Source organism: Caenorhabditis remanei, chromosome IV, assembly GCF_010183535.1.
Source record: "Caenorhabditis remanei strain PX506 chromosome IV, whole genome shotgun sequence".
In the NCBI taxonomy this organism is placed as follows: Eukaryota; Metazoa; Nematoda; class Chromadorea; order Rhabditida; family Rhabditidae; genus Caenorhabditis; species Caenorhabditis remanei.
In genome coordinates, this window is record NC_071331.1 from 6,678,631 (window position 1) to 6,695,268 (window position 16,638).

At 38.1% G+C, this 16,638-nt stretch overlaps 3 protein-coding genes across 3 annotated transcripts; 1 reads left to right on the forward strand and 2 right to left on the reverse strand.

The window, feature by feature from the left end:
• Nucleotides 1-2,093: 2,093 nt before the first annotated feature.
• GCK72_012622 (uncharacterized protein) lies at nt 2,094-3,341 on the reverse strand (the record flags this gene model as incomplete). The annotated part of the gene is made up of 3 exons (XM_053729256.1): nt 2,094-2,244; nt 2,543-2,714; nt 3,323-3,341. The coding sequence occupies 3 exons, from the start codon at nt 3,339-3,341 to the stop codon at nt 2,094-2,096; spliced, it is 342 nt and encodes a 113-aa protein (XP_053584028.1).
• Nucleotides 3,342-9,710: 6,369 nt separating this feature from the next.
• On the reverse strand, nt 9,711-13,903 carry GCK72_012623 (uncharacterized protein; the record flags this gene model as incomplete). Its single annotated transcript, XM_053729257.1, has 4 exons — nt 9,711-9,861; nt 10,412-10,574; nt 13,433-13,677; nt 13,773-13,903. The coding sequence occupies 4 exons, from the start codon at nt 13,901-13,903 to the stop codon at nt 9,711-9,713; spliced, it is 690 nt and encodes a 229-aa protein (XP_053584029.1).
• Nucleotides 13,904-15,233: 1,330 nt separating this feature from the next.
• On the forward strand, nt 15,234-15,747 carry GCK72_012624 (uncharacterized protein; the record flags this gene model as incomplete). The annotated part of the gene is made up of 2 exons (XM_053729258.1): nt 15,234-15,413; nt 15,484-15,747. The coding sequence occupies 2 exons, from the start codon at nt 15,234-15,236 to the stop codon at nt 15,745-15,747; spliced, it is 444 nt and encodes a 147-aa protein (XP_053584030.1).
• Nucleotides 15,748-16,638: the final 891 nt, after the last annotated feature.

Below are 16,638 nucleotides of genomic sequence, written 5' to 3' on the forward strand. Positions count from 1 at the left end.
GTGAGGGGGGCTGGTAGGAGGAAGGTCTGGGGATCGACCCCTCCCCCTTTTTTTCTTTTTTTTTGCATTTTGAAAACTGGCTATAAAATGTCAACTACAGTGTTTTCGAACTATTCCATCAAGTTTTCTTCCGTTTCGAACAGTTTTCTACATTTTCTGAACATTTGGAAGAAACTTTTTTTTGAGCGTATACTTGTCCAACACTATTCATCATTCCCCCAGTGTTTTACGCTCACTCCAGTTCGGTCAATTACCAATATTCTCCTCACTTCCAACCCTTTTTCCTCTCTCCCAGTCATTCTTACCAGTCTATTTTTCTTTCTGTCTAGTTAGAATCTTTTTTTCTTATTTCATGATAAATCGGAAAGATGTTTCGGTTCCACTGTCTAGCTTAGGGTTTTTTCTTGTGTTCGTTCTAAATTTTCCCCGTCTTCCCTTGCAGAAATGGCATATCTTAGAGAATCCATTCTGTCTAGCTCTGGATTGATGATAATATTTACTGTTAAGTTGTCTCATCAATCAAAACTCGTCATCACTCTTTCTAAATTGTATACCAATAATCGTCAAAATTATAGATTATTCCAGCCTATTCATCTTTCTCGGTCTCTTTTCCGACACTCTCAGATTTTATTACTGCATTCTTGACCGCTTATATCTAAATGATTCATTCGAGAACTTATTGCATAACTATTCGATCAATTTTATTCAGTTATGACTACTGTTCCAAGTGCTGATTATTTCGTTACGTAAATAATGTTTTCGTTGAATCAATCGCTAGTATTATGCCTTTCAAAAAACCAAACAGTTATATTTTCACTTATAATTAAGTTCTGCGCGGGTTGAAAAAATCTGCACGTTTCGTGCACGCAACGCATATAAATATCAAGTGTCTTTCTGTTTCATCGTCCTCTCGTCTCGTCTCAGTTCCGTTGTACCCAGTACACCTGTTGATGTTGCATCAGCTACCCGACCATTCACCACTTTGAATTTCTCTTTCATTCCACTGAAAAATGCTAATCGGAGTGATATTCGACGTGTAAGTTTTAAAAGCCCAATTTTCTTTTTAAATAGAATTTTTCAGACTCAAATTATCCTCCTTTTCAAAAAAGAGACAAGATATGGTCAAATCAACAAAATTTTTCAAATACGATATTTATTTGAGCCTGCAACCCCATAGATGCCTCTTTACATCGATTCGAAACCTAAGTCATAAAATTCATTCTGTGTTTCGTATTCGTGTTGTAAGCTGAAGACAAAGTTTACTCAATTTATTGCGACCATCTGAGTTTGTAGGTGATTTAGATCGAACTAATGAATATTACGTCAATTGGTATCGAATAATGAGTTGGAACTGTTACAAACATCTGTAAGAAGACTACAAGTTTGATGAAAGAGATTCGAATCAATTTATACAAGGTTGAATGGAGATAATTTCAGCTTAATACTCTTCTTATTTAATACTCTTCTTACTATGTTTAAACAAATGAACCCATAATGTATCAGCCATACAAATCAATATATTGAAACAGTGAAAAAAATCACAAAAAAGTATTGTTTAGCTCCCATCATTGTGTTCGGCAATCGTTCCATAGACAAGCCAGTGGATTATTTTGAGATCCTGAAAATATGGATTTGTGTTTCATTATTTTGATAAAACACTTGACTTTTAATTGACATGTTCCAATTTTTTCGAAAATTAAATACTAGTGCATCCACAAAGGTAGCTAGACTCACGAAACATATAAAATCTAATTAATTAACGCCATTTCCACCTGACAAACTATTATACAGAATTTTAATACAAGTTACATGACGACTTCAATTCACAATCACTTGTTCTCAATGACACTTTATTTTGTTATTAATATAAATTGAAAAGTGAATACAGACGAGAAAACAAGCATCAGCAGTAGCAATCAAAAGCATTTCAAAGGGAATAAAAGAAGTACACAAAACGTTGGACAAGTACAAAAAAGATGTTATCAAGTAGAGAAACGAGGGAGATCGGGGAGTAATGAAACGAACGAAAAATGGTTAAAGAAGCGACACTTGGACAGGACGAATTGAAATAAGGGATGTGTGTGTTGTGAGGATTAGAACTCCTTAGCGGCAAGCTCGTATGACAAATGCATAGCTTCTCCTACCAGGATCATGATTGATGTCACAGTGAATACGACCAATGAAAAGACGATTAGAAGGACACGGTCCAGCACCGAGGCCAGGTATTCCCATTCCAGGGCGTATCTGAAATTTAGGGACGATTTGGAAAGATGCATAACGACGAATTTTATGAATTTTGTAATTATGTTATTTCTGAAAATGCAAGCAATAAAGAGTCAAGTCAGTAACAATAGATTCATTAATGAAAGTTATTTTTTGTCCGTTTCATAATCTTAACAAGAAACGGATTGTAATTGTGTGTTCACTGACCGACTGAGTGTAACTGACACCCTTGAAGCCCGAAATTCTACAGTTCCACGTATTTATTTTCAGTGATTTTCATCTTCATCTTGCACTGTTTTTTTGACAAAAATGACCTCACCTCCTCTTCAACTTGCTCTCCAGAATAGTTGAATCCCCTGTCACTGAAAACGCTGAAATTGCAGATGCACTGAGCATCAGAGGACCAGGTTCCCCGTGTGGAACTGATATGGCTGCTGGCACTTTCTTACGACCGGCTTGTCGGAGTTGTCCACGTTCACCGCCACCGCAATCTGGAAATTAAAAATGGCATCAGTACCAGGACTGGGAAAAAATTCAAAAACTATTTGATCGAACAATATATTTTCACTCAAAGAATTTGCAGCAGAGATTAGTACTTTCGATTGATCAACTATCAAAAAATATTTTGAATATTCAAGACTGCTAGAAACAGTACTCACTTTTGACTCAATTCTGTTTATTCGAATTAATTTTCTTGACGAGTCGCCTCCAATTTCTTCTCGCTGCTTCTCGTTTCATGTCATCCATACTTCTGAAAAAATTATTTACTGAACTGCTGGACAAGACAAATTATAAAATACTGAGAAACGGCATAGGATGGACAATTTCAAAAACGTGATTTGAAAGTGGTATACTTTTGAGTATTGATTGGTTCTTGCACAAGCTAGTCAAAAAATTGTCATCTGAGTTTAGATGGGGTTTAGAAACCGTTATTTGATTTCTCAAAAGATTAATGATTGTGACTCCAGAAGCATTGTTGGAGGACGCATTCGGAGCCACTGAGCAATCTAAAGATAAGAATGGAATCCCGTCAAAAAAGTTAAGACCTACCCTCCCAAAAAATATGTATGATACAATAGGAGACACTGGCTTTGCGTACATTTTCTGCAGGTGTACATTCAGAATGAACGCTGTGAATAGTGTTCCTATGAATATGATGAATATACTCAATTTTTCAACGAATCATCCTTATTCATTGGTACCAAGCGTTCTCAAAACTCCAATTGTTCATGTTTTCTTCTCTCTCCTCCCTAAATCTCTTCACCAGGTCACGTACCCTTTTTTTATTTCCCTGACAATATAGTTCTAACGTCAATGTTGGTGGTTCATTGGCAAAACTGATGTCACTTATCTGCATACATATTTCTACTGATTCATCTTTACTAATAATATTCAACAGATCCGTCTGTGTATTTATTTGTCGCCGATCATAACTCCGTCTGTAGTGGACCGATTTCTATGAAACCTAGATAGATAGATAGGAAATTTTTATTAGTTGATGCCCGAACTTTTCTTTTTTTGAAAAAGTTGATTTTGACGTCTTCTGGAGACGATGTCGATTTCCACAGTAAAAAGCGTTGAGGAAAGGTGTGTCCCGACAGGGTGGTAGAAAGATCAAAATATCAACCTAATATTACTGACTCGGTGTTTCTTAACTGCACTCTCGAGAGCGCCCGGCCGCGCATATTTAGTGTAGCGGTCTACACATATGACACCCTCGCACAAGGTGGTGAGTTCGTTCCCTCCAGGTCGGAAATCTTTTTTGGTTTTTTGTTTTGAAAAGAACATAGACAGCCAATATATGAAAGTTGTATATAACTTCTTTCCGGTAAAGATTTCGTAGATCAAAAGGGTCAAGTGATTATCTGCATCAATCTTTTGACACTGTTCACACCGCTATGATTCATAATGGGTGATTGAGTAGCAACTTTGACGGTGTTCAAAAATTAGAATCCTACAAAAACCGTGTCAAAAGCTGATGGCAGTTTACAATAAGAGTTTTGTCCGCAGCTTCAAAACAAAAAACTCAAAAAAATAGTGCAAAAAAAGTGCATTTTTTGAAGAAGAGTATAGGAACTCCGAATTTCGAACAAGGGATTTGACTTTCCGTGTGCCTTGAGAATTCTCTATAAATTTGCACCCCGATTGTTTCGAATTTGCTCTTTTGAATGATAATAATCAAAAAGTGCAAAACTCCCGAAAAAAGAATACTACAAAAAAAGTGATGGTGATTTGTAAATAAGGAATTTTTTGTAGCACGGTTACCTTCAAAAATGTAAATTCTAGGATGAAGATTCGTTAAAAATTATCATAGTGTGCCATATTTAGAGGACGGAGGCGGCATCGCCGCCGATCAGTCCAAAATCGAAAATTGATATTTCAATGATCCCTTCCCGTTCGAAAAAAAGCAAAGTTACCAAATTTCTGTTCTTTCTGAAAGAGTCTTTTAAAATAGTTCCGATCAATTTAGGGTAAAAATCACTGAGAAGATTTATGAGTTTCTATTAGAGAAGAAGGGATTATGTTACGGAACGGACTGCTCAGAGTCAACAAAAACTACTTACAAAAAAAGAAAAGTTTCATACAGTATAAAAAGTAAAAAAGAAAGGAACCGGGAAACCCTTTTTTCTCTGTTACGTATCATAAGGTTCGGGCTTAGATCGCGCCTAATCGATGACGTTTTCAGCGACCCTATGGGTTAGTTAAAACTTATAGTTTCATTTCGCCATACTTGGAGGAGGGAGGAGAGAGGCGGCATCGCCGCCGATCAGTAAAAAATACTGAGATCTGAATTATTACTCGCTTTTGAGGGAGGTTCAAAAACCGCTCATTCTAAATTCCATATTCCGTCAGGATAGAAAAAGTCATTGAGAGAATTTACAATGGTGCTCTGCTGGAACGGACTTTTCAACTAACGAAATTACCAACAAGATGTTCAAATAAATGAAGAATGCTACTCAAGTAGTGATGGTGTTTTGTGAATAAGCAACATTGTCGTTGCTCGGCTACCTAAAAAAATGAATTCTAGGATGAGAGTTCGTTAAAACACCGTCTTAGTCTGCCATATTCCGAGAAGGGAGGCGGCATGGCCGCCGATCAGTCAAAAACTTCAGGAAGAATACTTTGAATTCATTTTTTGAAGATTTAAATAGAAAAGTCTTCAATTTCTTGAACTTTAGTAAAAACATATGGTCTTAGTCTGCCATATTCCGAGAAGGGTATGATCACTCCCCTTTTGGGGAGGGAAAGAGAGAAGAGTTATCAAGTTCACGTTCTTCTGTAAGATTGTTTCGAAATAAGGAAAACATAGGAAGAAAGTTCAAATTCGAAAATTCAAAAACAGATCATTCTAAATTCCATATTCGATCAGGATAGAAAAAGTCATTGAGAAAGTTTGTAGAATTTGAGTCTGAAAAAGAGAGATTTTATAATTGTGCTTTGTCGAAACGGACGGCTCAGCTAAGAAGCGCCGCAGGCGCTGTAAAACTGAGAAGGGTGGTGTAGGGAAGGAGGTTTAGTCGCCGTTAGGCGACGTAAACCGACTGGTATTCTTATAAATACCAGTTCCATGTTGTTTGGAATTGATCACGACATTTCTTCCATCCTTCGGACTGCTCAGTTTTTGTGCAGTTACTGATCCGTTTAGAACACCTCTTGAATTCAGAATACATTAATTACTGTTATAACACACCCACAAGTTTCTTTTTCGTTTCATATTTTGCTGTGTGGTTGAACAAGTTTGACACTATTCTAATGACTTCATTTCTTTTCATACGCAGTAAACGTTTTGTTGTTTTTCTCGATTCAATTGTTATGTTGTTAGCATATTTTTCTTTTATTTTTTTATCGGTTTATCATTCTCAAAAGTTCAGACCCCTTCTCTGATCAACTCATTGTACACAACAAAAGCGCTTGCAGTTTAAGTATCTTTGATAGCTAATAAGAACTGCAAAATCGGCAAGGTGCCTACCTCTTACAATACTTCAATAGTCGTATTCCTCCTGCACTGCAGTGCAATGCATAAAGCCGCGGAAATGCGCCCCGTCGCACAACGGTTGGCACGGTGCCGAAAAAGATTTGGCTGATTGTCAAGAATTTTTACGTTTATTTGTCAAAAATTAAATGTAAACCGCGACGCGACACAAAAAAATGCAAATCTGTACGCTAGCACTGCTATAGAACACATTAGCTGGCCCAGCGTACCCTGTGTCCCGACACCTCACGGGTTTGCATAACTGTCTCGCGCTCTCTCATTTTCTAGTGTTCCTTTTTGGCCTTATATGTGTTAATGGTCTGTCTACAATAAATAAAGGAGAATCAATAATTTTAAGGTTTTCGATTGAAAAGTTCCACAACTCTACTAGCGCCCGTTTTTGCTGTTCCATAATCTTTACTATTAACAAACACCAGATTCTGTATGTTTGTGTGTGTGTCGCCGATCCTACAGGCCTTCCTACTGGACCGATTTTCTTTGAAGTTGGACCAAAAGATCAGAAATTTCCCCCGCATGATGCCCGTCTTTTTCTTTTTTCAAAAATCTCAAAATGACGCCTTCTGAGCCAAAAACACTGATAAAGCATAGGGGAATGAACACGTGAAACTGTCGACCGAAGGGTCGCCATTTCTTTCATTTCTTTAGAATGCATTTTCCGTGGCCGCATAGTAAGGGTTGACGTGTCGCCGCGTCCGATCTGGCAAGTTAAGCAACGTTGACTACAGTTAGTTTTAAGTTCGATCCCGCGTGCCAAGAAAAGTTTTTTGATTTTTTTGTTGATAGATTGGGAAAATATAGAGGTTTCCGAATGTGCAGCCTGTTTCCAGTGAGAACTACGTCACAAAGAAATACGGACTGTTCTCCAAAAGGGACTATGAGAAAGATGTGCTATTATCATCTGATTCAGAAAACTAGAGATTTCCAACCGTGTCGTTTGTTTCCAGATTGATATCTGAAAAAGAAATGGCAATTTTCTGGACACAGGTGAAGGGAGATGGGATTCATTTTGGATACATATGGGTGCTCATTTAAAAGAAAGTGTTAATAGCCGTTTTGGCTATTGGCTCGGCATAGTTCCTGCAACTGCGCTCCACTGAAACGCCCTTGATAAATGTATGTTTTTCTCTGAGACTCTCAATTTCACACACTTTTTTGGGTTCCGGTAGAGCGAGGTTATAAGAAGCGTGCGGTGCTAATAGCATTTACATTCTTCTTACCACTGTTTTTGCTCCGCTTATTTTGTTCGTATAAAATATAGAGATTAGCGGAAGTTGCGTGTAGTCCCGACATGGAACCACGTGAATCCCGTTTTTTCAAATAGCTGATAGTTATTATTTTCTTTTTCCCGTCATGGCGTTACTCTCTCCAACTACTACTGTTCCCGCCGACAATTCACTGAATGCTTATGGTGCTGCTTTTTTTGTTCCCGGTGATACCACCTCCATCTCGGATGTTGTACGACGGTTTCGAGATCGTCTGGGTATCAGGTCGAATGGTCGAAGTCAAATGGGTAGGGTAGATAAGAACAGAATCGGATGGTAGCGTGGAGCTCGGAGGAATTAATGGGCTAGAGGACACTCAACTCATGACACAAGAATCGGTGAAGAAAAACGACAAAAAGACTGCTATCCGAAATCAAGATTGTCAGAATTCCATAGCAAATGTTGTTGACATGTCGACAGAATTCAGATGTGAGCGATCGAGGGCACTCAGCTGATGGAGTCTGTGAAAAACATCGACAAAAAGGAGACTTCGGGCCGTGCTATCCGGCATCCAAGATAGTCAGGATCTTTACTATCTTTGAGGTTTAAAATAGTGGCTGATGGTATCAGTCCGACGATCTCCACAGTCTGACACTGAGCAGTCGAGAAATATCAGAACCAATACCAAACAAATGGAAATCAGCAGGAAAAATGAGTTCGAAGATCAAACGAGATCTAGACGGGCTTTAATGATTTCCCGGGCAGCTACCAGACGACCAGAAGAGCTCATGATGTGACGGCAAGAAGAACAAGAGCCAACACCACCAGAGCGTGTGTAACTCAAGCGAAACAGTCAGGCAGACCACATCGAGTTCGGAAGTCGATACGTAAGGGAGCTATTCTCGGAGTGGTTGGTACTGATGCACAACCAGATCCTCACTATATCAGAAGCATGGATCCAGTTTGTTCATATTACGAGGCGCTACATTTCAAATCCAAGTTCGAATTTCAAATGACGAAGGTCGGTTCTTTGCTGCATCAGATCTGGCAAGTTGGGCAACGTTGACTGTAGTCAGTTGGTTCGGCTCTATTCCAGTTTAGATGTCCTTTGAAAACTTGAACGTCCCAAAAAACACTTAGACGTCCCTTGAAACACTTAGACGTCCTTTGAAACATTTAAACGTCCTTTCGGATCCCAAATATGTTCAAAAATAATTAGACGTCCCAAAAAACATTTAGACGTCCCAAAAAACGTTTAGACGTCCCTTGAAGCCCGAAAATTTTGTTTTAAATAATTAGACGTCCCAAAAAACATTCAGACGTCCCAAAAAACATTTAAACGTCCCAAAAAATGTTTAGACGTCCCTTCAACAATAAAGCCACTGAAAGTGTTCAAGGGACGTCTAAATATTTTTTTGGGACGTCTGAATGTTTTTTGGGACGTCTAATTATTTAAAACAAAATTTTCGGGCTTCAAGGGACGTCTAAACATTTTATGGGACGTTTAAACGTTTTTTGGGACGTCTAAACTTTTGAAAGGACGTTTAAGTGTTTCAAGGGACGTTTGAGTTTTTAAAGGACATCTAAACTGGAATAGAGCCGTTGGTTCGAACCCATGTAGACACGCGAAAGATTTTTTCTTATCGCCAGATTTAAAACAAATAGAGGAGTAAGGGATCGAAATCGCATCAGAAAAACATAGATTTTACATTATCCAGAAGTTGGAGAGACTTCGGAAACCTCAATAGTCTGAACCGTTTGGGAAGCGCCGCAGGCGCTGTAACCCCTAGAAGGGTGGTGTAGAAAAGGAGGTTTAGTCGCCGTTAGGCGACGTGAACCGACTGGTTTCCTAAAACCGTAACTTTTTTACGTCACTTGTTCTATAGTCCAAAATTTGGTCCAAACTCCAAATTGGTAATAGTTAACTCCTCAAGTTTAGATAATTTTCAGACTACAGCCTCATCAAAATGACCAAGGTCATATATAAAAAGCAAGAAAAGAAATCAACCAAGACTCCGGCAATAGAGCGAAATGGTTTGAAGTTTCGAGCGATAAACACCTCGATCAAAAGTCGGAAAGTGTGGAAAAACAAAGTATCGGTTCATTGTGGAGCGGATAAATTGATGAAACATGCGGAACAGCTGACTGTAAATGTTGGTTTTTTAGAGAATCCGATATTAGTTCATAATGAGTAATCCTTGAATTCTTTTCCTGATTTGAGTGCCGATCAAGCGTTACGAATTGAAAAAACAACGTCAAGAAGACAGGAAAAAACGAAAAAAAAAAAAAGATTAGAACTCCTTAGCGGCAAGCTCGTATGACAAATGCATAGCTTCTCCTACCAGGATCATGATTGATGTCACAGTGAATACGACCAATGAAAAGACGATTAGAAGGACACGGTCCAGCACCGAGGCCAGGTATTCCCATTCCAGGGCGTATCTAAAATTTAGGGAGATATGGAAAGAGTAGCCCGCGTACGAATACGGGGTGATAGGGTCCAGATAAAATAAGACGACAAATGCACAGTTTCTTACAATAAATTTACTTTATTGCTAGAAAATACAATAAGAGAGCGATAAACTTACAAAACAAAGGAACAGCACCAACGCTAAAACTAGAACTAACTCTGAAAGCCAACCGACTCCAAAAACTACTTGTTGCCACGTGGAGTACACGTGTCCACGTGAACTGACGCGCTGAGGTTACGGTAGGCGCGTGAGCCTTTGGCGGAGTGTCGTTGCGTATTTATTGTGAGGACTCGGAGACTACAGGGTTCTGAGGATACCTTGCCACCGGCAACTAAAGAACGAAACAATGGATTTTATGAATTTTGTGATTATGTTATTCTGAAAGAGCAAAAATAATTATTTAAGTAAGAATGGATTAATGCAAGTTAATTTTTCCCGTTTCATAACCTTAACAAGAAACGGTATCAATTGATTTGTTCACTTACAGCTTCTAAAAAACCAAACTACAGAAATGCTCTCACTTCCTCCTCTCCACAATAGTTGAATCCCCTGTCAATGAAAACGCTGAAATTGCAGATGCACTGAGCATCAGAGGACCAGGTTCCCCGCGTGGAACTGATATGGCTGCAGGAACTTTCTTACGATCAGCTTGTCGGAGTTGTCCACGTTCGCCACCGCCGCAATCTGGGAGTTAAAAGTGACATCAACACCAGGGCTGGGCAAATTATTTGTTTGATTATTTAAATTATTCGAAGTTCTTGTGATGTTTGTTTGGTTAATTAAATTATTTGAAAAAATTCAAACATTATTTGGTCAAACAAGTTATTCGAGCACTCAAACAATGCTCAAATTGGAATCAGCAACTATTTTTTTAAAGTTTGAATATTCAAGAATGTTAGAAACAGTACTCACTTTTCACTCCATTCTTTTATTAGAATTAATTTTCTTGACGAGTCGCCTCCAATGTCAACCATACTCCTGCAATAATTGCATTGATATTGACTAACAACAAGACAACTGATCACTACTGAGAAACGGAATGTACTGTTTCAAAAACATGATTTGTATGTGCGGCATACTTTTGAGTATTTTCTTAATCACATAGTACTGAAACAAGTCTGTCAAAAATAAAACGATTGTCTGATTGGCCGTTTATCGTTTCAAAAAATCATTTGAGTTTTGATGGAATTAAGAAACCTTAATTTGGTTTTTGAAATAATTACTTATTGTGACTAATTCAATACATTACAACTTGCCAACCATCTAAAACAATTTCCTCTCCACTCACATATCGCACGGAGCAGCCAACGGAGCTCTTCTGCTTCCACTATTCGACTTCAGAAGATTCAATCCAGAAGATGAATATAATTGAAAGATAGAATATTCCGAAGAGAGGAACGAAGTCAGATGACGTCGGCATTTGTTCAGAGACCATCATCATCAAGATAGACATGGCAAGGAGGGAATCGATTCCGAGAGACAGCTTTTCTCGTCTGAAATTTTTAGTTGAATACATCAATTCTATTTCTCTATTTACTAAGTTTTTAACCGCGTTGCCCCTTTCACCAGAGCTGGGCAAACTATTTGAGTTCACCGTGACCGCACAACCTTGTTTATTGAAATCAGTCACCAAATGTAAGAATTGGTAAGAATTGTAAGAATTGAAGAAAAACAGCCGAGAAAGTTTTGAACAGAGTGGTCAATTTTCACCAAAGATATCAAACATTCAAAACAAGAATTCAAATAATTTGCCCAGCCCTGCTATCCACGTACTTTTGAACCACAGAATAATGAATCAATGAAAAATAATTTATCTTCAGTTTCCAACATTTCCCAAAAACAGTGATCCAGAGAATAATTCAATTCTTCGTCCATATTAAGGTAGAAGCAGCAGTAAAGAATCCAGTAACAGCAACCAACGTGATAGAAATGGGAATAACCAAATTAACAATCTTTACTAATAATATTCAGCAGATCCGTTTGTCTGTACCTTTGTCGCCGACTCTAGCTCCCTCTGTACTGAACCGTTTTAAATGAAGCTTACACAGATCGATTGGAAATTTGTCCCTGATGATGCCCGTCTATTTTTTTAGTCAGAATAGTTCTAAATTAGGTTACCACGTGAAAAAAACGTGGTTTTTAAGCCTTTCATTGGCTTTTATTTCCGAAATAGGGAAATAGGAGTTCACGGGGAAAAAAGTTATAGAACTTTTTCATTCTACAAAAGACTTCATTTCTTCAAATTTTTAAAGGTTTTGAAAAGTTTGTACTAAAAATCTCGGGTCAGATGTGAACGAGGCGAGTCAGATGTTGAAGTAGAGGTTAGATAATATTCAACAGATCTGTTTGCACTTTCAGAAGGTGATTGTTATCCTGCCAAAAATCCGAAAAATTCCAGAAACTTCTTGACACAAATGAAGTCTGTCAGGATCAGAAGTACATAATTTTCTGATGGTTAAGACGTAGTAGTAGATGATCTGATGATCTTGGGAGATGATTGATTTGTGCATCGTGAAGGACGCGTTTCAACTTGATCTGTCTATGTTTCCTTATAAATTTTTGTCAGCTTTTATGAAACGCTTTTAGGTAAAAATGGGAAGGATCGAAATAATAGATTGAATAAAATGGTTCTTTAACTTTTGAACTTAGAAATATGTAAAATAGTTTTACTTTCGAAGTATTCCAGAGAAGAGAGGCCGCATCGCCGCCGAACAGTGAAACATTTAGAAAGCAGAACTTTTTGGATCAAACCAAACTAAGAAGAAGATTTCCGTGTATATGAAAAAAATCTTGAACGAATTTGGGGGAGGGAGACGGCATCGCCGCCGATAAGTCAAAAACTTCAAAAGAATAGTTTAACCGAACTTTTGAAGATGTGAATAGGAAATGCTCCAAATTCCTAAGCTTCAGTAAAAGCATATTCGAATGGGGAGAAACATAGTTGACCAAATTTCAGCAAAATGATTTAGGTAAAGGTTTCACAGTCTCAAGCCGAAAAAAACCGTGAAGAACTCCCAGAAGCTTACTAGGAGTATACTGAATGAAAGAATATCATCACGGCAAACTTCTTACAACTGCGCTCTACCGCAACCAAAGAAAATAGTGTGCGAAATTGAGAGACTCAGAGAAAAAAAAAGTTTCAAAGGGATTTCGGTGCATCACAGTTGCAAGTGCTGTGCCGAGCTAATACTACTCAAGAGGTAATTCTGATTTGTGATCACAGATGTCGAAACTTAAAATTGATAATTGAAAGATCACTCGATTCTTGAAGAGCAAGTTTAACTGTTCACTACCAGGCGGAGAAAAAGTTGAAATGGCGGAAGGCGGAAACCATAAAGCGGAAGGCGGAAGGCGGAATTCCTCTCAACTCTGTTAGTTAACAAAAACTACTGACAGGTGGAGAAGTTATACAATCCAGGAGTAGCAGAGAATTCTGAGACCTCGATAGACTAAAACATTTGAGAAGCGCCGCAGGCGCTGTAACACCCAGAATGGTGGTGTAGAGAAGGAGGTTGAGCAGCCGTTAGGCTGCGTTAACCGACTGGTATAATACAATGGTTTCCGTCTAACAACTAGAACAGCTTCCAGTAGAACCCATGGCTCGGGACAACACACGAACTTCTCCTCGACTCGTTTTATATTGAAACTGACGACAACCCATTCTTCATTTGGAAGGAAATTGTCCATATTCACAGATTCATATTCTGGTTCGTAGTTGATATCAGATTTAGATGATGTCCAGGAAGATATGGTTAGTTTACATGCTTGTTGATCGTAAGGGAAGAATCTGAAAATGTTTTACTGTTTCTAAAAGTTATTATCAAAACCACAATGCTGAAGATTACTAGTGTCGCGCATGCTATTGCTGCAAAATAAGCCTACCTGATATCCAACAGACAACTAGTTCTGTACAATGCGGGATACATAAACTTCACTTCTGCTCCCTTTTCTCCTTTCCAGTAGTTCGTTGTCACCACCACATTTATGTATCGTTCTGTCTCTTCTCGATTCATTACCACACTGGAAGAATAAAGTTTTGATTTTCTCGAATCAATTTCAAACAAAATTAAGTCAACATTTTCCGTTTTGACGTTTTTTTATTTCTGAATTTTGTTTTCTGATTCATTGGACGTTGTTTTATAGCAGACTTGCAACGGGCCGGGCCGGGCCGGGCCGGGCCGGGCCGGAATGAAAATTTCCAGGGCCCGGCCCGGCCCGGCCCGGCCCGGCCCGGTCGGCCCGGAAGTTCAGTACTGAAAAAAATTCAAATTTTTTTTTCGAAAATTTCCCGATTTTTTTTGAAAAATATTTTTTAAAAACAATTTTTTGTAGGCTTCGAAGGTTTTTGAAAAATATACTTGAGGAAAAATATGAAAAATTTTCAGAAAATAAATTTTTGGACAAAAAATTGTAGTGAAAAAAGTTCAAAAATTCAAATCCGGGCCGACCGGGCCGGGCCGGGCCGGAGCTTTCTCGGCCCGGCGGGCCGGCCCGGAATCTTGCAAGTCTGTTTTATAGGTTCTAGCGTATGATATTTTACTTGTCAGTATTTCCACAATTGAAAAAAAATCCCCCACCTGTTATAGAGATAAGCATCCGGTAACCATATTGCGCCAAATGGCAGTATGGTTGTATTGATAATCCCATAGAGATAAGGATTCCATCACAGAAAATCATCATTCCATTTCTGAATCGCCCAAACGTTCAAGTCGACATTTTGCTGTTTTTCGTTCTGGAAAAAGTTTTTCCGTGGTGGTAAAGAATTAATGTCATAATTATACTGAACTCACAAAAAAAGAAAAGATGAAAAAAAGCAGAGAACTTTTATAAAAGTTTGCCAAGACAGCAGTGCGATGCGTACGCTCGGGGAGACGCGCTCCGTCGCACAACGGTTAGAACCAAGAGACACGGTACCAAAAAAGATATTGTTGAGTGCCAACAATTTTTCGTTTGTTTGTCAAATCTATAATATAAACCGCGACGCTCACGCAACGCAACTCGGAAAATTCAAATCAGTTGCGTACCCTACGCCTCCCACTGATGTGTTCCCGTAAAACTCACTAACTGACCCTGTGTACACTGTGGCCCGACACTTCACGGGTTTGTGTAGCAGTGTCGCACTCTCTCATTTTCTAGTGTCCTTTTTTTGGCCTTGTGTGGTCTGCCATAAATAAAGGACAATCAATAATTTTAGGGTTTTTGATTGAAAAAGTTTTTAAAGTATCTTTCTGTTTCATAATTTCTTAAAACCGTATATTTTATCACTACTTTTGTTTTATACTTAACCAAATTTCGTCTTGACTTATAATTGTTTCGTAATTTTCAGACTACGAACTTCGCAACATGACCAAGTTCTTGGCTGGAAGGAATGAACCGAAACCCACCAAGGTTCAGAGAAAAGAGCCAAATGGTCTGAAATTTCGGCCAAAAAACTCCTCAAGCAAGAGTCTGAAGGTATGGAAAAATGAACCAACCATTCAAATTGGATCAGAGAAACTAATGAAATACGCAAAGGAGCTTGTGGTATGTGTTGTTTTTCATGGTAGAGAAGCTTTTTTAGTTCATAACGATTAATCCTTAAATTCCTTTTCAGAAATCTCATCCAGAATTGAGTATCGATCAAGCACTCGCCATCGAAAAGCAACGTGAACATGACAGGAAGAGACGAGCTGAGGAAATGGTGGTTGATCCGTACAAGAGTTGTCGGATCGAAGAATATTTCGAGATCTACATGAAAGAAGCTGATGGTATTAAGAATGAGGAAATGAAGGAGAATTGGAAAGAAGAGGAGTATCACATCAAGGAAATTGTTGAAGATATGGAGGAAATGATGATCAACAACAAAGAAAACTTCTAGTGGTACTCAAAAGCAAAACACATTTGTTTGATACCACATAAACCGTATTACTGTTTTAGGTCAAAATCGAAAATCGTAAGCTTGTCCACCACTGCTCATCATCCTTCAATGTTTCATGCTCTTCCCAATTTCCTCCGGTCTTCAAAATTTTAATCCCTTTTTCCCAGTTCGCCCAACCAGTATATTTTCATTAATAGAATGTTTCCTTTTGATGATATATCCGGTTACTTTTACGTTTCGATTGTTAAGCATACGGTTTGGTCTTGTTGGAGTTCTATCTATTCTCCTACATTCCTAGCAGAATCTTCATGAATTGAGAATCCATTCTGTCTAGCTATATATTGAAGATAATATTTATTGTTATATTCTCATAGCTAAGAAAACTCGTCAGCACTCATTTTCAACTTTCTTCTTTTATCACTATTTTCATTATCATAATATTTTTTTTATTTTCAATTGTTGATTGGTGGGTGTGTTTTTTGATTTGCCTAATTGTTCTTCGTTCAGTGATTGTATAAAGATTGAACGTATAACACATATGATAATAAATTTGTATTGGTTATTCCGTGAATACTGCTTCACTGTTTCACGTACTGAATATTTTGTTCGGTTAAAAACGAGGAAATTAGTAGGTTCGAAGTATAATAAAAAAACGGACTACATACAAAGAATCGATTGACAGCTTACTTGTTCACTGAGTATTTTTTGACTGACAATGAGAAAGTATACATCAGTTTGCTATAATGATAAATTTTGCTACAAACCGAAAAAGGGAACAATGAAAATAAAAAACCCCGCTCCCTCTCATTATTGTAATTAGTTATAAGTTGAATCAATCATCATTGAAAATTCAAGCAAATTAGCTTTCCTGGAGTAATTATTCAAGTATTA